We start from the raw sequence: 23,371 nt of genomic DNA on the forward strand, positions 1-23,371 counted from the left end.
TTAATTAATTTTTCTCAACTAATTAAGTCAAAGTTCATTTAGAATGATGGGAATGGTGAATTATTTGATCGTCTGGCATCAGTCATGAAAATAATGCAAAATATATGAAAAAGAGCACCCTTCTGGTTCTGTGCTAACTTTACATCCAAACAACACAGGAAAAACATAAAGAAATATGTGCACTTAGCTAATTAAATCCTGTCTTCCCCTTTGGAGTTAGATGATTCAGTAGTAGAACCTACTAGTTCTATTTGGTTCCTTCCTAATAGAACCAAAGAGTTTAAAGCTACATTTTTGTAGCATAAGCACAGCTAAATGCATAACAAAATGACCCCGTCAATCCTGTCACCATGGGCAACTACTCACATAATACATCAGTGTTTAACTTACCTCTCAGTCTAATACTCCCATTATAGTTCTATGACCTTGAAAATGATAAATATTGGACTGTAATAGACATTAAAGTGACGGGCTAAGGTTTTAATACTATCTAAATAAACATAAGTATTCATGTGTTACTTTACTGTTTTCTAGGACACAATGTTAAGAATTTTTCAAGGAAAATTTGTGACATTTAAAACACAATACTTTCCTAATTAAAGTATCAATCATGAAAAACGTACAACAGAAAAGATTATCTCTGAAGCCATGACATTTAAGTTATAGTTCAAACTAGAAAAGACCAGTTTCTTGTAGCTCCATCCTTTTTGGCTTGGCATTTTTTGGTTTTGGTTTTGGTTGTTTTCTTTTTTTTTTTTTTTTTTCTGAGACAGAGTCCCACTCTGTCACCTAGGCTGGAGTGCAGAGGCACTCTCAGCTCACCGCAACCTGCAACTCCTGGGTTTAAGTGATTCTTCTGCCTCAGCCTCCTGAGTAGCTGAGATTACAGGCGACCGCCACAATGCCCAGCTACTTTTTTTTTTGTATTTTTAAGAGAGACGAGTTTTCTCCATCTTGGTCAGGCTGGCCTCGAACTCCTGACCTCAGGTGATCCGCCTGCCTCGGCCTCCGAAAGAGCTTGGATTATAGGCATGAGCCACCACACCCGGCCTGGCTTGGCATTTTGAATGTTTAGTTCAGTGGTCTGCAAATTGGGGTGTGCATGATCCAGGGTAGGGGTCCCCAACCCTGGATCATGGATCGGATCGGTACCGCGTTACGCGATGTGGTCTGTTAAGAACCTGGGTGCACAGCAGGAGGTGAGTTGTGGGTGAACAAATGAAGCTGAGCTCCACCTCCTGTCAAATCAGCTGCAGCATTAGTCCCATAGGAGGGCAAACCCTAGTGTGAACTGCCCATGCGAGGGATGTAGGTTGCACGCTCCTTATAAGAAGCTAATGATAAATTTAATGGACTTGAATCATCCTGAAACCATCCCCCTTACCCACTGTCTGTGGAAAAATTGTCTTCTATGAAATCAGTCCCTGGTGCCACAAAGGTTGGGGACCACTGCTCTAGGGAGTTGACTTTCTGAAGAGTATTTCTTCCATGATAATTCAAAGCAAATCAGTTTCCAGAGATTCAGGTTCAAAAAAATCTGTTTCTTGAAACTTCCCCTTCACCATCTCCCAAGTTATAACTGTTCTCCCACTTAAAAGAAAGCACACTTGTTACTATCAGAAATATTATTTTGATAGATGTCCAAAATTGTAAAACCTAAGAACACTAATCAAAAAGACAATTGGAAATGTTGGTGTAGGTGTTCAAAAATGACTCTAAAGCCTAGACAATCATCCTTCTATAAGTCAAGATATTTCCAATAATTTGCTTTCAACAAAAAATAGTGGATCATCTATTCAAGTTATCAGAAATATATGATTACAAATAGTTTTTGTTATTCAAAGAATTAGGTGACTTTGCTATTACAATTTTTTTTCAACTCCCCATATTTTAATTATTCTTGAGAACAATAATTTTCATCCATTAAAAAAGTATAAATGTATCATATTAATCTAGAAATAGGTGACATTCACCCACAGGTACAAAATAAAGGAAAAAATTTCCCATCCATCTCATTGAGAGGTATTTCCAATACATTTTCATTTTTCCTGTTTAATAATCATTTCTAAAATATGTAAGATATTTCTATAATTTTGATCCATTTATACTAATTATTATGTTAATAGCAATTCAGACAAATTCTTAGAAGCACTTAGAGTAAATAAAAATAAATTTCAATTTAAGGTCATATTTTATAAAATTATTATGAATATTATTTTTTGAGACAGAGTTTCATTCTTGTCACCCAGGCTGGGGTGCAATGATGCAATCTTGGCTCACTACAACCTCCACCTCCCAGGTTCAAGCAATTCTCGTGCCTCAGCCTCCCAAGTAGCTGGGATTACAAGCGTGAGCCACCATGCCTGGCCTAAGGTCATATTTTTTTTGAGAGATGTATGACGGGGTGATCAATAAAAGACTTTCCAGCTTAAAAATGCAGTACAGTAGAGTAAAATACTAAGTGAAAAAGAAACAATGTAAACTTTCTACTAAACACCTTGTTCCCATACTATTTATTTATTTATTTACATTCTAAGAGACAGGGTCTTGCTCTGTTGCCTAGGCTGGAGTGCAGCGGTGTGATTGATCACAGCTTACTGACACATCAAACTTCTGGGTTCAAGCCATCCTGCCACCTATACCTCCTGAGTAGCTAGGACCACAGGCATGCACCACCATTCCTGGGTATATTTTAAAAATTTTTTGTAGCGACAGAGTCTAGTTATGTTGCACAAGCTTGTCCCAAACTCCTGGCCTCAAGGGATTCTCCTGCCTCAGCTTCCCAAAGCACTGAAATTATAGGAGTGAGCCACTGTGCTGGCCTGTTTCTAAATTTTCTAAATGGATGACCATAGCTATGCAATAGTTCTGGTATTTGAATTCCACAAGAAACATTTAAAAGAGTAATAAACTATTCTACTTTAAATGTTAGAGTTTAAATACAATATAAGTTGCATCCTTTGCTATTATTTAATTTATGGTGAAAAAAGTGTTAGCTGTTGGCTTATAAATTAAAGAAAATACTTAGTTTTTAAAATTCCAGGTGACACAGGCTAGAGAGTTTGAAGCCAATTGCCAAAGTTGTCTCTTATCCCCAGTTGGTGCCTACTCACCAAAGAGTTCCATTTTTAACTCTAGCATTCATTTTTGAGGGCTATTCCATTTAGTCCGATTCCCCGTAGTATATTTTTTTGAAAAATCATTTCAGTTGGTTTTGACTAGAAATCATTAGGACAGAAAGATGAGAGAACACTGAGCCTTTATTTCATTGCCATTTTTAGCTCATAATTTAAGTAATTCAAGATAATATTCTTGAAAAAAGTATTTCTCTTACGAAAGGCCATGAGTGGATATGACTCAGGGAGACTGAGAAAACAAAAAAGAAAAAGTAATTAAGGCAACCACATCACTGCCAATGTTGGGGATGGTAACCTATAGTGGGGTTCATTTACTTATTTATTATTTATTTACTTTTGGAGACAGAGTCTCGCTCTGTCTCCCATGCTGGAGTGCAGTGGTGTGATCTCAGCTCACTGCAACCTCCGAATCCCAGGCTCAAGAGATTCTCCTGCCTTAGCTTCCCAAGTGGCTGCAAATACAGGCACCCGCTCCCCCGCCCCCACCACACCCGTCTAATTTTTTGTATTTTTAGTAGAGATGGGTTTCACAGTGCTGGCCAGGCTGGTCTCAAATTCCTGAGCTTAGATGATCTGCCCACCTCACCCTCCCAAAGTGCTGGAATTACAGGCGTGAGCCCCCACGCCTGGCCTTTTTTTTTTTTGAGACAGTCTCGCTCTGACGCCTGGACTAGAGCGCAGTGGCATGATCAGGGCTCGCTGCAGCCTCCATCTCCTGTTAATAATTCAGAAAAACTCTTAGATACTCTTAGAGTAAATAAAAATAAATTTCAATTTAAAATCATAGTTTTAATTTGATCTTAAAATGAAAAGATCACTCACTGCAGCCTCAATCTTCCTGCCTCATCTTCCTGGGTAGCTGAGACTACAGGCACGCATCACCACACCTGGCTAATTTTTGTATTTTTTGTAGAGACGAGGTTTCACCGTGTTGCCCAGGCTGGTCTTGAACTCCTGGGCTCAAGCGATCCACCTGCCTTGACCTCCCAAAGTGCTAGTATTACAGGAGTGAGCCACCATACCCGGTCGTATACTTGTTTTTAAAGAACCCAATTTTTCCACTTAGGCAACTTTTGAGGCCAGAATTTAAACATCTGGTTGGAAGGGAAGTGCACAGTCCCTCTCAAATTCACATTTTAATTACTCCTTTACAGTCAGAGAGGTAGGTGTGCTGCATGCTGCTTACAAAGATGATAAAAACCAAGGATTTTTCACTCCTACAAAGCGTAGGGCATGGCTCCTTTGCAAATCAAGTTGTTGAAAACTCTGCAGCCTGAGTGTAGAGCTTCCTCCAAACTGTTAGGAGTTCTCTGGCAAGACTTTCAAGACCTCTGTGAGGCTTTCAAACCCTGGGCTAGCATGCCAGGTGGTTTAGGAAGCACTCAAGCCAAACAGAATGTGTGCCTGGAGAGCTGCAGAATTTAAATCTGAAGGCATAGAAGGTTAAATGACAGTTTCTGTGGGAAAAACTGGAGCAGTAGCCTGAAATAGGTAGGATGGGGAAATACACATATGGTGGGGCTGCCATTTCCATTGAATATCCCTATTAATCCAAGTCCACATCCTCAACTGAACACAGAGAAACTTCAACATACTTGCCCTTTATGATATTTTTATGGCACTCTGTGTAGCCATAAACACTCTGTCTGTGGATTTCATCTGGATCAGGCAAGTTCTGATGCGCAGCCCTGATGATTTAATACCATGTGAAATATGAGTTCCTTATCTATAAACAATTACCACTGCTCTGCCCCCCACAAGTCCAACATTTCTTCCATCATTGCAACATAACAAGACCTTAAAGATTGGTGCAGACCCTGACATTTATAAGGGTATGAATTGCTGAGGCAGTCCTGAAACGATGGGATTGAAAGTGGAGTAATAGGAGTCGAGGAGAATAGTTTTAGTGCTTGCTGAACTGCAGTGGCTGTGCTCAAGAAGAGTTCACTATGTCTCTCTTATGAGTGCTCTGTGGATTCCTGATGAGCAAATAGGACAATGTGTATCCCCTTTTGGCCTGTCATCAGGGTAGGGAATAAAGAGGATGCCAGGAGACGGCCACTGCTTCTTTGCTGTGGTGGTGAAAGGGAGCCCTCCCCTGTGGCAATAACTTGATTTTCCTTAGGAAGGAATTGGGCCATCTCATTGGGAAAAGGAATTCATGATTAAGAAAACTCCCACCTGTTATTATAAACACATTAAATCTCATGTGTGATTCATATCTCTTATGAATGAATAAGAGTTTCAGCTCTTATGAACTGAAATTGAGTTTCTCCACTGCTTCTGCTTTAGGTATTGACAGAATCTTTCCAGAGAAAATCAAGGCTGGTGAGATTTTTGGCACTGTCTTGCTTCTGGGTCTGCCATGGAAAGACTCTGATCCTTTCAGTGATTCTATCTTGCTGTACATGCTGCTTTCAGATTTGTTTTTCCTCTCTCTGGAGTGGAAAATCTGTGATTTTACAGCTCTGAAATCATTGTTAAAATAATATTCTCTTTTTTTAGGGGTGAGGGACAAAGTCTCACTCTGTTGCTCAGGCTGGAGTATAGTGGTGTGATCATAGCTCGGGGTAGCCTTGATCTTCTGGGCTCATGCGATCCTCCTGCCTCGGCCTTCCAAGTAGTTGGGACTATGGGCGAGTGCCATCACACCTGGCTTATTTTATTTTATTATCTTAAGGAGAGATAAGGTCTCACGCCTCACTATGTTGCGCAGACTGGTCTCAAATTCCTGAGCTCAAGCAATCCTTTCACCTTAGCCTCCCAAAGTGCTGGGATTACAAGTGTGAGCCACCATGCCTGGCTCAATATTCTTATTTTTAACTTGACAGGTTCCACATTGGGAGGTTGAACCATCCTTGTCAAAACATTTGTCAATTGCTGTTTGTCAATATTAAATAAACCAATCCATCAATTCTTTAATTCCTTTGTCAATATTAGATAAACCAATCCATAAATTCTTTAATTCCTTCTATTCAATCAAAAAAGAAGCAGGCTCTTTCAGCAATGACAGTTATTTTTGGAAGCATCAGGTGTAGGGCTTGCTTGATAAGTTTCCTTTGGAACAGAGACTGAGGGAAGTCTTTTTTCCAATAATCAACTCACTGATCGCTGACTAAACTGCCCAAGGACTTGGCTCAGCTGTCTAGGACAGTCTTGCAATATGGATCTCGAGTTTTTCTAGACAAGTCCCTGGCAGTTCAGACTGAGCACATATGATTGGTATTTTGTGCAACTGTCCTGTCTTCTTGTTGGCGAGGTCCACTTTTGATCATAGCAGGATCAACTCGTTTTCATTTGAGGCCAAAGTGGTTCTGATGAGCCCAGCAATGATTCTCCCCAAATCTCACCAAATAATTCCAAGAGGTCACCATGATGAAAGATGGGGAGGGAAAGAAGGAGGTCTGAAAGGTGATGAGGTGAGGATGGAAGCTGAAACAAGAAACCCTGAGCTATCTTTACTAAAAAAAAAAAAAATGAGAGTGCCCTTTACCCTACCACCTCCTCATGGCTGTTAAAGCAATTGGTTGTAGGAACCCTCAGCTTCACCTGGCCAGCATCGAATACCCATAGCAGAAAGGGGCATGGGGCGGGGGGGGTTGGTCCATGGCATATATTATTTAGTTTAAAAATCAGATTTATATAATTTTATATTGCATTTGTCCAAGGACAGGTCTTCATTACAAAGCCTTCACCAGAATTATGCAGATATCATTCTACTCAGAGCTGGATCTTCAGTCTTGCAAAGCTCAAGACAGGGTTGCCTCAGCACTAAACTGGTCTCATTAAAAGTTAAGCGATTCCACCAAGGATATAATCTACAAGAATCTAGTGAAGGTCTTTTGGCATGGAGAGGGGCAGGGGAAGAGAGGTGAGGTGAGAGAGGTGGCAGACATGGGATTTCCTAGTTTTGAATTCCCCATTAATAAGAACAATAATAATTATACTACTTTTTATTACAATTATCTTCCTTGCGTGAAAGGTAGCCCTGTATAGATTCACTTGGAGAAGATAATCAAGAAAAAATAGATTTTTCCAGTCTTCTACAATCCAATTTCATTTTTTCTTCCTTTAAAGCAGCAACTTTACACCCAGCAGATGTTTTCTCTACAGAGTGTAATCTTGTGAGGAGAGGCAAATTTTAAGTTAGAGGCACGGTTGACTGCTTGATTCTGGCATAGGCAGCCCAGGTGGTTGCTGGCCAGAGCGGCCTCTCCCTGGCTTCTAGTCTCTTCTTCCCATCCCCTCTCCTAGGATAAAATTGTGTAGCTGGTTGATATAACAATGTTGGTTTTCTAAATTATAGCGAATCAGCCCACAGGCAGCCTGAGCTGGGATAGGGCTGGAGGCCTTCTTTCCACTGAATCAAAGATGCTTACACTCCACATTTATTTATTAATTAACAAATATTTATTGAGCCACTATCAAGAGAGCACAGTGATAAAAAAGCATGGCTTCCAGAGATTACCAGGGATAATGCCACTTTTGGTACTTACGTGCTCCGTGACCTTGGCAAGTTAGCTCTTCTAAGCCTCAGTTTCCTCATCGACGAAAGAGGCATGGTAATAGTTCCTACCTTGTAGGGTTTTGTGAGAATCCAATGAGATGAGGTTTTAAAATTGTTTGTAAACGCCCGCAGTAAGAACTCCTGGCTGTTTTTTATTAGGCAAACTGGGTTTGATAGGCTATGAGCAGAAGACAAGTTAATTTGCTCCTCGATTGCCCCATCTGATCCCATCAGGCAACCCCCATAATGTTCCCTGTCACTCTCAGATAATAAAAAGTCCTCTGATGAATTTTGGTGCCAATAAGACTCTCCTTCTAGAAACTCAAATGTCTAGTCTGGTACAATAATCAAATCTTGCAGCTCTATTTAATTTAGAACTTCTCTGCACCCAGCTTGCTTCAGGCCAGGACACCCAAGTCGGAGAAGGAAGAGTAGCCGGCTTCCTCACGCCCTGGTGGCTCCATTTCCTACCCAGCCATTAGCTGTGATTTCCAGTGCCTCCAAGGTCGGGGGGAGAGAGTTGAGGAAACAGCCCAGTCCTCCAACAGTCACACCTGGGCTCTGGCACCCAGGCTCCTGTGCTTGGCAGATGTCCAGAGCTTGCTGTCTTGTTGCTGCCAGGCAGGTGGCCCCCGCCTCTGCCCGTGCGGTTTGCATTTCTTAGGCCTGTGTCAGATACCAGCGCCTCAAACACCCTACATGTGGAGACCCTGGTCCGGCTCTCCTAGTATTTCTGTGAATCCTTTCTTCCTTGGCTGGAGGTGAGGAGGCAGCATGTCCCTTTTCCATCCTGTCCTGTTAAGGTAGGAAATGGCCCTGCTTCCCAACCACAAATCCCGGCAGGATGAGGGCAGAGAGAGATCAGGGCATTGACACTCAGATTCAATGGGTTTTTGCTAAAATGCTGTCCACCATGCACTCTTCCCTTTCTTCTAGTGCCCTGGCTGGTGCTCAGCGAGATCTTTCCTGGTGGGATCAGAGGACGAGCCATGGCTTTAACTTCTAGCATGAACTGGGGCATCAATCTTCTCATCTCACTGACATTTTTGACTGTAACCGGTAAGAAGTCTTTGTTTTCCTCTAATGTCTTTGGTCTTCATAGGACAAATGTTTGGGAATCACACCCACCTAAAAACTATTTTTTGTGTGTGGAAATTTTCAAACACTCTTAGAATGGCCAGGACCCTGAAGTACCCATGACCCAATTTGCACAGTTTTCAATCTAAATCTATTTATAACCCCACCTGCTTTTCCCCCTACCAAATTATTTTGAGTCAATTCCATAGGTAATGAATGTTGTTTTGACTGTATTTCAGCATAGACCTCTAAAAGACATTCAAAAACATATAACTACAATATCGTTATCACACTGAAAAATATTAAAATCATCCCTTAGTGTCAAATATCCAGTCTGTGTTCACACGCTAATTGTCTTATCATTGTTTTTTATACATGATTTGAATCATGACCCAAATACGTAACATACAAGTGACTGACATGGCTCATAATTTGTAGGTTTTGTCTCCATCTCCTCATCCCCACTGTACCTTATATTTTTAACGAAATTAAAAAATCATTTGTTTCATAGAATTTTCCAGTCTGAATTTTGTTGATTATAGTCATGTAGCATGTCCCTCTCTGTTTTTTTTTGTTTGTTTGTTTGTTTGTTTTTGTTGTTTTTTAAAGACAGTCTTGCTTTGTTGCCCAGGCGGGAGTGCAGTGTCATGATCTCAGCTCACTGCCACCTCTGCCTCCCGGGTTCAAGTGATTCTCTTGCCTCAGCCTCTGGAGCAGCTGGGATTACAGGTGCATGCCACCATGCCCAGCTAATTTTTGTATTTTTAGTAGAGACAGAGGTTTCACCATATTGGACAGGCTGGTCTCGAACTCCTGACCCCAAGTGAACCATCCATCTCAGTCTCTCGAAGTGCTGGGATTACAGGCATGAGCCATCACACCTGGCCCCTCTCTCTGTCTTTTATGTTTCTTATAAATTGCTATTAGATTTAGATAGAGGTTTGAGGAGAAAGGGAAAGCAATCCACAATAACAAAAGTCAAGTTTAGGTGTCAGGCAGAATTGCTTGTAATAATAATAAACGTTTGTTTTCAAGGTGGATCTCATCAAATTCAAGGATCGAGAGCAGCAGAAGGGAGATTCTTTAGTAAAGTCAGGTTCATTGGTTACTTCCACTGAAGCCTAAAATTCAACTGCTTGTATAGAAAATTTGAGGATCCCTATGTTGGAAATAAGGCAAGGCATAAACAAATGTTATAAGCAAAACAAAAAATGGCTGTTTGTGTGTTCCACTCAGCAGCCCTATCTAAAAGAACAATAAATTAGATTTACATATTGTAATAAAATAACCCAATATTAGTGATCAAATCAGAAGCATTTGCCTTGTTTCCTAGCTCCAACTAGGAAGCCAGTAGATATGGGCAGAGTAAGAAGGGAAACCCTTTGGGGATTACAAAGAATGATAGAGCTAAAATGAATAAATAAAGCCTAATTTTTTTTTTAAGCTAGCAGCTTGAGGAGATTTGGATGTTGTCTGTTGGTGAGCTCCCTGGCAGCTGCCGCCACGTGACCTGCCAACAGGAGGCACATCAGGTCTGGCAGTCTCACTTGTCACATGGGGCTCCTTTAATGATCATTTCCCAGACCTACCTATTATATCATACCTTCTTCATTTTCATCTGAAATAACTCTCTAAAGAGAAATTTCTTCTCATTAGCTATTTGGCTACCCTGAAGTGTGGCTCATATAAGAAAGGTAAAATATGTGCTTGAAACTTTCTTTTTATTTTCTAACTTTCAAAATAATGTGGCAGTTGTTATCCGCTAAAACTGACCAATGAGTCGGTTTATCTTTATTTCATATAGGGATCACGAACATGCAACATGACTGCAATCAAGAAAATTCTATGATTTCTTCATTTCATATAGTCCTTATATAGATAATTTTCAAAAGTGAACGTTTGCTCAAAATACACACACACACACACACACACACACACATACACATACATACATATGTATTATTTATTTAGTATATCCACTTTTGGAAATTAACCTTTGGAGTTACTATTTAAGCATGGTTCTAATATTTCTGTCCTACCTTTTGAGAAATGGCTCAAGATTGAAGGAAACAAAGAAACTGGCCCTACTCAGATCACACACATGCCATCCACTTTCACATGCGCACACACGTACACAACACACGCATACCTCCATCTGCTATTTGATGTGGAGAAAGAGAAATATGCAAGAAAAAATGGAATTGGTGAGGGATGGAAAAAGATGACGCACATCTCTGGGAGGGCTAGCTAATATACTGGATGTGAGCTAGTGAAGATTTAGAAGTTCTCCCGTACGGGCTTTTAGAATGAATGTTAGGAAAACAGATCCACTTTAAAAAAAAAAAAAAAGCCTAGAATTATCTAAAACCTTTAGATGACATTTAATTGGAATGGTTAACATTTCCTACTTATTTTCAAAATCAATTTTCCAAGTGTGGGATAGAGGGATCTACAAGATGTGAGGTTCTACTTGGCAGCTCGCCCTTAAATACCAACATTTTTATGCAATTTCAGCTGTATCAATAAAGACAGACTGTTCCAGATAGACAAATGTACTCTGCAGTGGTCATGACACAATTGTAGTATTGCATTTAGCTCTGAGGAAAATATCTTGAGAGGGCCGTTTAAAAATGGCAATGTATCCACTGAAGGAGGGCAACCTGAATGGCAAGGGCAGTAACCTATGCTGTGGGAAGAATGGCTGCAAGAGTTCAGGATGTTTGACTTGGACAAGGGGTTTCTCATAGGAGAGTTGAGGTGCATTCAAATATTTGAATGGCTGTCATGGAGAAGGGGTGGGGAGAGCTGATTCAATGTGTGTCCTTCCAGAGGACAAAGCACAGCCTCTGAAAGGCAGATTTAGGATCTAAGCAAGGAACAACTTTTTAGCAGATGCAGCTGCTAAATGGCAATGAGAGTCTTCGTGAAATGGTAAGCTCTCTGTTACTCAAAGAGCTCAAACAAAGCTGGGGACAATTTGATGAGACAAGCTTTGGAGTTTTTACAATTTCTGTATTCTGGTTTTATGCTCCAGAGAAGGAAGGAGACACAATTCTACAAGGACTTTATTAAGCAATCGGTTGGGCAGTACCCTGTGCCAGCAAGAAAAGCACAGCGAGCAGGAGTTTAATTAAAATTGCCAAAAGAGCTGCAGTGCCGCTCTCCTTCCTGCTTCTCCCAATCTCAGTACAACTCACTGACAAGTGGTTACTATGCTTCAGTTCTTCCACGCTGCATTTACAAACACTGCCTCCGTACACAACTGCTCAGTCAGTTTTCCTGCCTGACCAACTGTGGTTTGTGGCTGCAGCTGTTAAGGGCTATTCAAAAAATCTTGTTGTTCCTAGTTGGTTTGAGCCTACGTTCAGAAAGAGCCATCTTTTTTTTTTTTTTTTTTTTTTTGAGACGGAGTTTCGCTCTTGTTGCCCAGGCTGGAGTGCAATGGCGCGATCTCAAGAGCCACCTTCTTTCTGACTACTCCTTGCCACACTAGAACTTCTGCTGCTGAGTCAGAGGCCGGCACAATGCAAATGGTAGACTCAAGTGCATTGGAGGCCACATTCACCATTGAATGCGCCATGACTTGGTCCATGACAACAGAGGGACTGTATCTTTGGCTGGAAGTGGTCAGAGGAAAAACTAGGTTTGCAGATGAGAGCCATCAGAATCTAGAGGATCCTGCTTCATGTGATGCATCTTGGCAAGTTCATGTCTTTCACTGGATCAATGATCACTTTTTTCTCTGAACCCAGGAAGAAGCATTACGAATACACTGCAAGCTATTAAGAAATGATAAAAGATTGCCAGCATGAAATGATTTATTCAAATCAGAGCAAAGAGTGAGCTCATTCCAAAAAATCCATCTGTATAAATATGTCCTCACGCCTGTAATCCCAGCACTTTGGGAGGCCGAGGCGGGTGGATCACGAGGTCAAGAGATCGAGACCATCCTGGTCAACATGGTGAAACCCCGTCTCTACTAAAACTACAAAACATTAGCTGGGCATGGTGGCGCGTGCCTGTAATCCCAGCTACTCGGGAGGCTGAGGCAGGAGAATTGCCTGAACCCAGGAGGCGGAGGTTGCAGTGAGCCGAGACCACGCCATTGCACTCCAGCCTGGGTAACAAGAGCGAAACTCCGTCTCATAAAAACAAACAGAAAAAAAAAAAAACAAAAAATATGTCATTAGAAATGTCCACCACTGAAAATGAAGTAAGAGGGGGACAAATTGTCCACCAGACAGAAACTAAACTGCTACCATGGCGATTCCCAAGAGGGGAACTGTGGAGGGGGAGAAGAGATATTTCACCTTCTACATCATATGTTTCTATGTTATTTGACGTTTCTTTTTTGCATGTGCTTTTTTATATTAACGAAGATACAGTGCCATTTTGAAACAGAAAGGCATGACCACCAAGAAGATGGCATTGGGTATATGTCATGATAGTTACAAGATTGCTATCTACTTCATCAGAGAAAGCTAAGGTTGTCTATAAAAGTAAGACTTTCAGAGCTGGCTACATTTTAAATTTGTGATTTCTATTTTCCTGAATACTGCTGGCATGTTTGAAAATACGTATTGCATTATGGATGCCCTAAGTGGCTGTTCACAGATGGGATCAAAGCTACACAACACACATTTCTAATCCATTTCTTTTGTCCGTTATAGATCTTATTGGCCTGCCATGGGTGTGCTTTATATATACAATCATGAGTCTTGCATCCCTACTTTTTGTTGTTATGTTTATACCTGAGACAAAGGGCTGCTCTTTGGAACAAATATCGATGGAGCTAGCAAAAGTGTAAGTATTACACACATTGGTTTCTGAACAATACTCTTTGGTCAAAAGTGCAGCTTTTATATACAACAAAGGAATAATATCTGAAATTATTTTAGTACATTCCCTTTAGCATAAGACTGTGTTTCAGTGCATAATTCCAATTTCCATGCCTTGTCTTTAATTTGGGTGATTCAGCTAAGGAAGAATAATCATTTCTTCCCAGCAAATGAACATTTTTTTTTTCCAAATACAAAGTGAATGTATTCGATTGCAAGTGCAAATTTTCATTTATACATGAATATACTGAATTTGAATACAATCTTTAGAACTGGAATGTTTTTAAGATGTTAGTCTTTTATAATTATCATCAAACTGTAATGCTATTATTCATTACTGTGACCAACCAACATGTAGGTACAAGGTTACACCTTTTTTTTTCTATGAAACAAAAACAAAAATACAACATTGTAATTAAAAAGCATTAAACTATATTTTCCTTTTTTGTAATAATTTTTACTCACACAAAGTTTAATATTTTTACTGTCTGCATTTCTTTTCTGAAACAGAAAGAAACTGTCATTGTTGTTTTATTTTATATTTTATTCTGAAATTAATTTTGTTCTATAGAGGATGGGAATCTGCAGTGCTACTGATTAAAACTATCTTATTAAAAAAATAAATTATTTTCATAGGTTTTTGGGGGAACAGGTCCTATCTGGTTACAGAGTAAGTTCTTTAGTGGTGATGTGTGAGATTTTGGTGCACCCACCACCCGAGCAGTATGCACTGAACCCAATTTGTAGTCTTTTATCCCTCACCGACCCCCATGCTTCCCACACGCAGTCCCCAGCCAATGAGTGAACCTTTTAAACCTCTATTCTGTAACCATATAGAACTTCTTCCACCTCTCTAGTTCCCCCCAACGGGTTTTCTTTGTTTGGGCTTTTGGGAGGACACTGGACATGTAGATGTACCATGTTCCCGCTGGGCTAGGACCTTGGGCCTCAGCCCTTCCATCTCTATCAGACTTAGAGCTCCCCCTCTGTGCCCTGAACACTTGCTGAGGCTACGATTAGCAGAAAAACTCTCAGGCTTAACCATCTATAGTTGTTCTAAATATTGTATATTTAAGGTAATTTTAAGAAAGATAAGTTTCTTATATGAATAGGCATTTAGAAAACTGGTTAAATTTCACATGGAGAGATGGTTTAAACAACTTAACTTAGAAGTGAAACATTTAACTTAGAAGTGGGCGGCAGAAAATTCCCTTTCCTTTTTTAGTAACTCTAATGACCACAACCATGTCCTAGGGGAAGAGGTGAGAGGCAGGGGCTAGCAATGAAGAAGAACTTGTTACTGTTCCTAGGATTACATCACTCCACTTAGAAATGCAGGGATACTTGTTCTTGAGTTTTAATATAATGGGAGGAAACTACATTTGCACAATGTATGATTTTCTTTTAAAAATACTTAGAAAACAGTAGAGGGAAATGGATGACTATAGATATTATGAACATAGCAATTCGTCAACCTTTTACTTGAAGGAAGAATCAACCTGATAGGTGACTTGGCAGTAGGTGTATGTGTGCATATGTATTTATATTGAACCAACCATGAGTCTTGGCTTATTGGGGGGAAAAGAAAGTGGGATTGTGGAAAATTTTCACCTTGTGCATTATACACTTTTAGATAGCCTAAATTTTAAAAATACTTTAATATAGAAAAAGCAGAAAAAGGGCTGGGCATGGTGGCTCATGCCTGTAATCCCAGCACTTTGGGAGGCCAAGGTGGGAGGATCACCTGAGGTTGGGAGTTCGAGACCAGCCTAGCCAACATGGTGAAACTCTGTCTCTACTAAAAATACAAAAATTAGCCAGGTATGGTGGTGCATACCTGTAGTCCCAGCTACTCAGGAGGCTGAGATGGAAGAATCACTTGAACCCAGGAGGCAGAGGCTGCGGTGAGCTGAGATCATGCCACCGTACTCTAGTCTGGGCAACAGAGTGAGACTCTGTCTCAAAAAAGAAAAGAAAAAGCAAAAAAAAAAAAATTCTCTCAATTTAAACTTAAGGTAAGCTTAAGCTTACCTTAAGTTTAAAGAAAATATCAAATTATAAGGCTAATTTTTACAGATGAGGCCCTGTTTCTAACAAAATAAGATGAAAATGATTCAATTACAATGGGAAATAAAATTGTGAGGAAGGCTGGCTATATCCTTGAACTAACGAACACACTTTCTCCCTGCTTCAATTGGATGAATTGGCCCTATCCAAGTGGAGGTCAAAATGATTGGTGGGCATTAGACTCTGAATAAGACTATCAATTACAAACGATTTAAATCATCAACGGCCTCAGACTTTGATAACTCAATGTCTCCACCTGTAAACTGGCAACATGCTTCAAGGATTCGTCTTTTCCGGAACTGAGATGCCAGGACACTGATGACTTCCAAATCTATTTGTCTTCCTCCATTTCTCATCCTTTCTTATGCCTCTTTCACATCAATTATCCACTGCCGCATAACAAAGCATCCCAAATGTAGCGGCTGAAAACGATATACTATTTCCCATGATTCTTTGGTTTGGCTGGGTGGTGCCCTCTGCTTGTTTTACCTGGGCTCACTCATGTGTCTACCTGGGCAGAGAGCCCACGATCACACAGGACTTGATCACATAGGTGGCAGTAGGTGACGCTGTCAGTGGGCAGCTTCAGTCCTCCCCAGTGGCTTCTTCTCATCCTAGAGGAGGCGAAGTAGCTTCCTCACATGTCAAACCTGGGGCAGCTTTCCAAGGTAATGAACGCAGAAAGAAACTGCAAGTCCCTCTGAGGTTTACATCTGGAATGCACACATCACTTCAACAACTTTCTATGGTCAGCAAAAGTCCTGAGACCAGCTCAGGTGTAAAGGGTGAAAAAAGAGACTTACCCTCTTGCTGAGATGAAGGGCAAAGTGTTTCTGACCATATTTAATCTATCACACCTACTCTTTCTTGAAATTCTTTTAGCTCATATAAAACAATCTTCTTTCCTGGATGACCTCCTAGCTCATGACTCTAATCTCCTTATTTCTCCTCTCTTCCTACATTACAGCTAACTTTGAAAATTCAGCTCTATGTCCTTAAGCTTTTAGACTCAACTCAAATCCTCATCCTTGAAGCCCTGAGTAGCTCTAGCCCTGGAGAGTAATCCTTTGTCCTGGATTTTCGTATCTTCTAGTCCTCTTTTCTTCTACACTGTGTTGGCTAGAACTCTAGTGGCTTCACCTTGTTAACTAACAAAGTTTTAGTTTTCAGGAATGCTCTGTCCATTATCTTTCTTAATGTAACTCCTACAATGCCTACCTAGTTTAATATTGATTCCTGGTAGATGTTTAAAAAGTATCCGTTGTTCAATTTTATAACTTGTTTTGTTGGCTTCATGGTAAATCCACTTTGTGTATATGCACCTTTGAACTACTCATCTACTGACTCAGAGAGCAAAATTCCTTTAAACATAGTTTTGTGGCCAGGTATAGTGGCTCACCCCTGTAATCCCAGCACTCTGGGAGGCTGAGGCAGGCAGATCGCTTAAGCCTAGGAGTTTGAGAGCAGCCTGACAACATGGCAAAACCCCATCTCAACCAAAAATACAAAATTGTAGCTGGGCGTGGTGGCTTGTGCCTGTATTCCCAGCTACTCGGGAAATTGAGGTGGGAGGATCATCTGAGCCTGGAAAGTCGAGGCTGCAGAGCTGTGATCGTGCCACTACACTCTAGCCTGAGTGACAGAGTAAGACTCTTGTCTCAAAAGAAAACAAAAATTAAAAGTAAAATTTGGTTAGAATTCTTGTGAACAAAAATAACTAAAAAATTGAGGCCGGGAGAAAGTAGCAATTAATTAATTGAATGAAACCATATAGGCCTCCCTTATTATCACAACCCGTGTACTCTCTTAAAAAAGTCTAACTTGAAAGCAGAATGTTCTGTATAAGATTAAGAACTTTCAAATTCTTTTTTTTTCATATAGGGCTGTCAGAATGTATCAAATTGCAAACCAAAATGAAAATTTAAAGACAGAACTTAAGAAAATCTAATCTTTCTATCTAGTAGGCTTCCAGAATAAGATAATCCTTAAAAACATATGATGTGGGTATCTAAACCCAACAGAACTCATTAATTCAGAATTTAGGGTGGGGAAAGAATCTGTCTAAATTACTAAAATTCTGACTTATGAAGTGTTTTTGAAAGAATCACATTTCTGTTACTTTTGAGTCATGCAATTTACCCAAACTTAAATCCAGATCCTCTCCAAGAAAGTTATAAATTGCAAATTAGGAGAGGACCAAAATCCAAAGGTACCACTGACCTCTAAACAGACTATAGAACTGCAAGGTTTGTAAGGAATAACAAATATAGATAAAGGCAATTATGAAAGATGAGATGGCAAAATAATTTTACATGTTAAAGTCATGACAGCAGTACTAACACCTACTAGCCATATACCATGAGGAAGCCCAGTACAGAGGACAGAAAGGAAAAGGCTTTTAGAAATTTTGCTTTTTTCGTTTTCAACATTTTATTTTAGGAATGGGGTACATGTGCAGGTTTGTTACAGAGGTTTACTGGATGATGCTGAGGATGATGCTGAGGTTTGGAGTATGAATGAATCTTCACCCAGGTAGTGAGCATAGTACCCAACAGGTAGTTTTTTGGTCCCCTTCATCTCTCTCCTCTCCAGTTGTCCTCAGTATCTATTTTTTCCTCTTTATGCCCAGTGTTTAGCTCCCACTTGTAAGTGAGAACACACAGTACTTGCTTTTCTGTTTCTGCATTAGTTCACTTAAGAAAATGGCCTCCAGCTCCATCCATGTTGTTGCAAATGATTTCATTCTTTTTGATAGCTGTGTAGTAATCCATAGTGTGTATGTACCACATTTTCTTTATCCAATCCGCTGTTCATGGGCACCTGGGTTGATTCCACCTGTTTGCTGTCGTGAATAGTGATGCGATGAACATATGAGTTCATATGTTTTTTTGGTAAAACGATTTATTTTCCTTTGAGTATATACTCATACTGAGACTGCTACACCAAATGGTAGGTTGACTTCTATTCATGCAATACTAGTGAGCCAGGGGCTTTTCTGAGCTGAAGCAACAGGTTGGCAAAAGCTTTTAAAATGACAATGTGAGCAGCCTGGCTTATATAAATTGACCAAAGCATCTATGAAGGATATATGTTAAATAAGGTTTCCAAGACAGAAATGTCAGAGACAAAAAAAAAAAAAAAAAAATACAGTAAGTTGTCAAATTAGTTAAGAAAATGTGAGGCTGTGAAAGCCCATGGAACTTGCTTGTACACAGAAGCTGAGGTGAACTTGAAGAATGAGGAAGGACACTGCTGAGTTCAGAGAGTCTTCATGAATTTAGTAGTTTATAAAACAATGAATCAACCTTTGTCACCAAGGTAACAGTCCTGATGTTTATAAATTTCATGTCTATTTCTAAGAAAGGAAACTACAATATCAAATTAACTTCAAACATGATACTGCACATTGCTTAGCATTTTCCTCTCTATTTGGAGTTGGGTTCTTCTACCCCTATTTCTAAAAAGCTGAGAAAACAAATATTCTTCCAAGGATGTTAAGTTTCTTGTAAAATAAACAGTGACTCAGCTGAGAGGTCAGAAGATTTCTGCAATAATGTAATTTGAAAAGATTTTATTTTGAACTTCTGCCTTGCAAGCTACAAACTCAAAGTGGGATGTGGTGTTTGTCGTGGATGCTGTTTCAGCTGTGATTTTATTTACTTTTCCTCCAGCTTAAGTAGGCACAAATGGAGAAAGCAAACAAATTAATGTTTTGTAAATATTTCAATTCTGATGTGAACTTATTTTTCACTTTTAGCAGTTAATTTTATGTGGCCATTTCTTCATTCATTCATCCATCCAATTCATTTGTTTAATAAATATTTACTGAGCATCTACTATGTACCAGGCACTGATCTAGGTTCTACAACAACATTATCAGCAAGTACAATCACAAGATTTCAAACATGCCGATTAGGTAGTAAGTGACTGGAAGGCTACTTGCAACTGGCTGGGTCTAAGAAGGTTATTCAGAGAGAAAACATTTAAGATAAAATCTGGGTAATAAAGAGCTAACCCTGGAAGACAGGGGAGAGAATCCAGGCAGAAAAAAGAGCTAGTGCAAAGGCTAAGTCAGAAACACGCTTGAGTTGTTCCAGAAATGGAAAGAAGGCTGTAATCTTTGACAATGAGTTATGAAGTAGGTAGAGACTAGTGTGCAGGGCTTTGCAGGCTGAGTGGAGAGTTGGGTTTCATTCTAATTGCAGTGGAAGCTACTGAAGGGTTTTAAGCAGGGCAGTGACATGATCTGATTTGCACTTTGAAGTGTGCCATAGTGACTGTCTGCAGCCATCCCGCTGAAGGAGGCTGGGAAAGGATGCAATTGGAGTGCTGGGCTTCTTTTCCCATCATGACCATGGATCTTAAGTGGCCTTCAGTCACATGTGGCAATCACACATGTCCCTAGTCTATTAACTGCTTCTCTCCTAGACAAATGCTCCAGATCACGTTCCCTCCGGAAACCTCCTCACATCCTCATTCCCGACTGACGGCTTGCTTCTGACTTCACTGAGAAAATGGACATCATCAGGGGAAACTTCCACTACCTTCCAAAGACACAACCATTCTTCCAGGGCCTATGTAGGAATGCAGTCCTTCCTATGAGAGGCCTCTTCATCCCCTTTCCTTTCTCCCTTCTCCAGCACATTCTCCAGCCATTCTCCCAGCTCACTGCTGCGTCATCCGCATCTTTGCCTACTCCTCATCAGCTAAGAAACTTGCTGATTCTTTCTCCATCTTTTTTTTTTAAAGGTCTTTTGGTGCCATTTTTCTCTCCAGCTTTTGCCCTATTTTTTGCTACTATCTATAGCCACGCTTTTCTAAAGCATTGTCCATATCCACTGTCATCACTTGTGCTTCTGCTCTTCCCATTCTCATGAACCTGCTCCAATGAGACTTTTACGGCCACCTCCCCTCCTGAAATTACTTTTTAATGTCCCAATTACTTCCATGTTGGTAAACTCTGTGGTCAATTCTCACTCCTCATCTTAGACTATCCCCAGCATTTGACTAGAGATAGCGTGTTTGGCTGGGGATAATCCTCCTTCCTGAAATGCTTGCCTCTCAACCATTAGGGACCCCTCCCTTGATTGTCTCTGACCTATGGGTCTCTCTTCCTCTGCTTCCCCTCTTAAAGTTGGTGTGCTCTGGGGCTTAGTCCCCTGACCACTTCTGTCACCCTCACCGGCTAGTTATTACAGTTTTTATCTTATCAGTATGCCAGGGTCTGAAATGTATGTCTCTAGCAATCTCTCCAGAATTCAAGCCTTGTTTATTCAACTGCTTACTCTACACGTCTTTCCAAATGTCTGACAGACACCTAATACCTCGCACGTCCTAAATTGCACCTGTGATGTCCTCAGACCTATTCTACTCACAGCCATACCCACCTCAGTGGATGTCAATATTCTACTACTACTTGCTCTGGCCACAAATCTTGGAGTCTTTCCTCTTTCTGACTCTTTCTCTCATACTCCACATTCAGTCTATCAGGAAGTTGTGTTGGCTCTGACTTCAAAATGTATCCAGAGCTTGAACCCCTTCATGGCTGCCCTGGTCTGAGTCACCATGAACTCCATCCTGAATTACTACAATACCCCCTTACTGGTCCCCAATTCCACCTTTGTCCCCTCCAATCAATTCTACACAGTGGCCAGAATGACCCCTTTAAATGCAATCAAGGTATTCTTTTGCTCCAATCCTCCAGTGGCTCTCCAGCAAGAGCAGAAGCCTTCCAATGCCCTTCCAGCTCTGCACACCCTATCATCTCCCCTTCTCTCTCACAGCTGCACAGGCCAAAAGCTGTGTCCCAGACACATCAGGTATACTCAAGGCTCTGGGTCTTGGCACTTGTTTTCTCTTCCACTAGATATTCACCTGTCTTGCTGCTTCACCTCCACCAGACTTTTCCTGTCACTCTATTTCAAATACCAATTGTGTATCCAACTCTGCACCCACTTTCCAATCCTTCAGCTTTAACCAAAGCAGAAACACTGTATTTTACTTGATCGACTGTCTGTTCTCTTCCTGCTATATTTAAATTCCACAAAGGCGGGGAATTTTGTACATTGTGTTCACTGTTGCTTCCCAACATCTGGAACAATTCCTTGGCATATAATCGAAGCTGAGCATTGAGTAGATGAAAAGAATGAATGAGATGTATGCAAGAGTAAGGCAATGAAGTAGTCAGGATGACGCCGCAAGTTTTCGCTTGAGAAACTGGATGGACGGTGAGATGGGGAAGCCTGAAAGAAGGCTAGGTTTCAGGGCTCACGAGAGAATAGAGCTCGGATTTGGAGTTACTGTGAGAGGTCCATTAGACATCAAACAGACACATTAGTAGTAGGCAGTTAGCTATGTAAGTCTGAAATTTGGAGACTCTAGGAGTTAGTCAAATGTGGGTGGCCATCAGCTTGTAAGTAGTATTCAAGTCATGGAGTCAGATAAGCTTATCTGTTCAGAGAAGAGAGAGAGAAGGGAGTCAGGTCCAGGGCTAGGCCCAGTTTAGTGCCAACCTTAGAGACCAGGCAAAGGAGAGAATGTTAAAAGGGACTGAAAAGAAGCCAAAAGGGAGGTTGGAGGAAAGCCAGAGTGTTGTAGGAAGGTGGGACTGGGGAGGCCAACGCAAAGACACAGGTAACCGTAGGCTTGACAGACTCAGGTTCAGTGCAATGAGAGGACAGAAGCTGACTGATGAGGTTGGAGGACAAAACGCAAGTCAAGTGAAGAAGTTATAGGCCACTGCTTGCATCAGTTTTGCTATGAAGGGGAGCAGAAAAACAGGTTGGTCACGCCCTAGCCTCACTTCTAATCACTGCTTCATTCACAAGGATTCTACTCACCCTCTAACCACTCATCTCTCCAGCCCACTCCTCAAGTACTGGCACTCCAACAAGTCTTCAGCCCCACCAGGACCTGGAAATCCACGTTCTCCCTTCCCTCCTTACCCTGCTACCTACTTTCCATGGCCCACCACCAAGGCCACTTCTTTGCACTTCCCCGTCTCCCTTTATTTACCTTCTTCTCTCTCCCTCCATCACTCAGGCAAACCTTATCTGATCAAGTCAACTCTTATTTTATCCCTGCATTCAAGGAGCTAAACGTGGCTGAATCAAACATACGACTATGCTTATCAGCCTTGTTTTAAACTTAGGAACATAAATCTCAAGTCGATCTTGAAGAATGCCCTGCAATATACCACATTACCCTGGTGAGCTGATGTTCCTACTTTCAAAGATGATTACTTCACACCAATACTCTTCTCAAGCCTCCAGCATCCCCTCCCACTTCTTCACTCTAATTATTTTGCTTTTTAGTTCAGAGGATATAAATTGAGACCACCTTGTCCTCTTGTCACAAAATCTCCTATCCTACCTACGTCTATGCCCACACACTCTGCCTTGTTGCAAAGGCCAGTGCTTCCATTTGTGCACTGACTGCGTCACCAATTTCCCCCTTCAATGGGATTATCATCATGCACACACACACAGAGCTGCAGTATTTCCCATCCTGAAAAAATACCTTCCTCAAGTTCCCTCCAGATACTAATCCATCTCCCTGCCCCCACTTCTCAGGTCTCTAGAATTCTTTGCAGGGTTCCCTCCCTAACTTCATTCTAGTTTCTGATCATCGCCACTGCTTTAGAGAGATGCCACCTCTATAATACAGTCTGTCCTCTCCCACCCAACTAAGTCATTTTTCTCCTTCCCTGTTTACTTTTCTCATTAGTACTTTTACTACTTCAAATT

The 23,371-nt window shown here is 40.9% G+C and overlaps 1 protein-coding gene across 2 annotated transcripts in view; it reads left to right on the forward strand.

The window, feature by feature from the left end:
* Positions 1-23,371, forward strand: part of SLC2A12 (solute carrier family 2 member 12) — a 69,597-nt gene that overhangs the window by 41,697 nt on the left and 4,529 nt on the right. Inside the window, exons 3-4 of one of the 2 annotated variants that reach the window (XM_032274727.1) lie at positions 8,581-8,703; positions 13,392-13,524. In XM_032274727.1, the coding sequence (XP_032130618.1) occupies positions 8,581-8,703; positions 13,392-13,524 (256 nt within the window). The remainder of the gene's footprint in view (positions 1-8,580; positions 8,704-13,391; positions 13,525-23,371) is intronic. The other variant, XM_032274728.1, reaches the window with a different exon arrangement.

This window comes from Sapajus apella, unplaced genomic scaffold, assembly GCF_009761245.1.
Source record: "Sapajus apella isolate SASKATOON/1434 unplaced genomic scaffold, GSC_monkey_1.0 scaffold6, whole genome shotgun sequence".
In the NCBI taxonomy this organism is placed as follows: domain Eukaryota; kingdom Metazoa; phylum Chordata; class Mammalia; order Primates; family Cebidae; genus Sapajus; species Sapajus apella.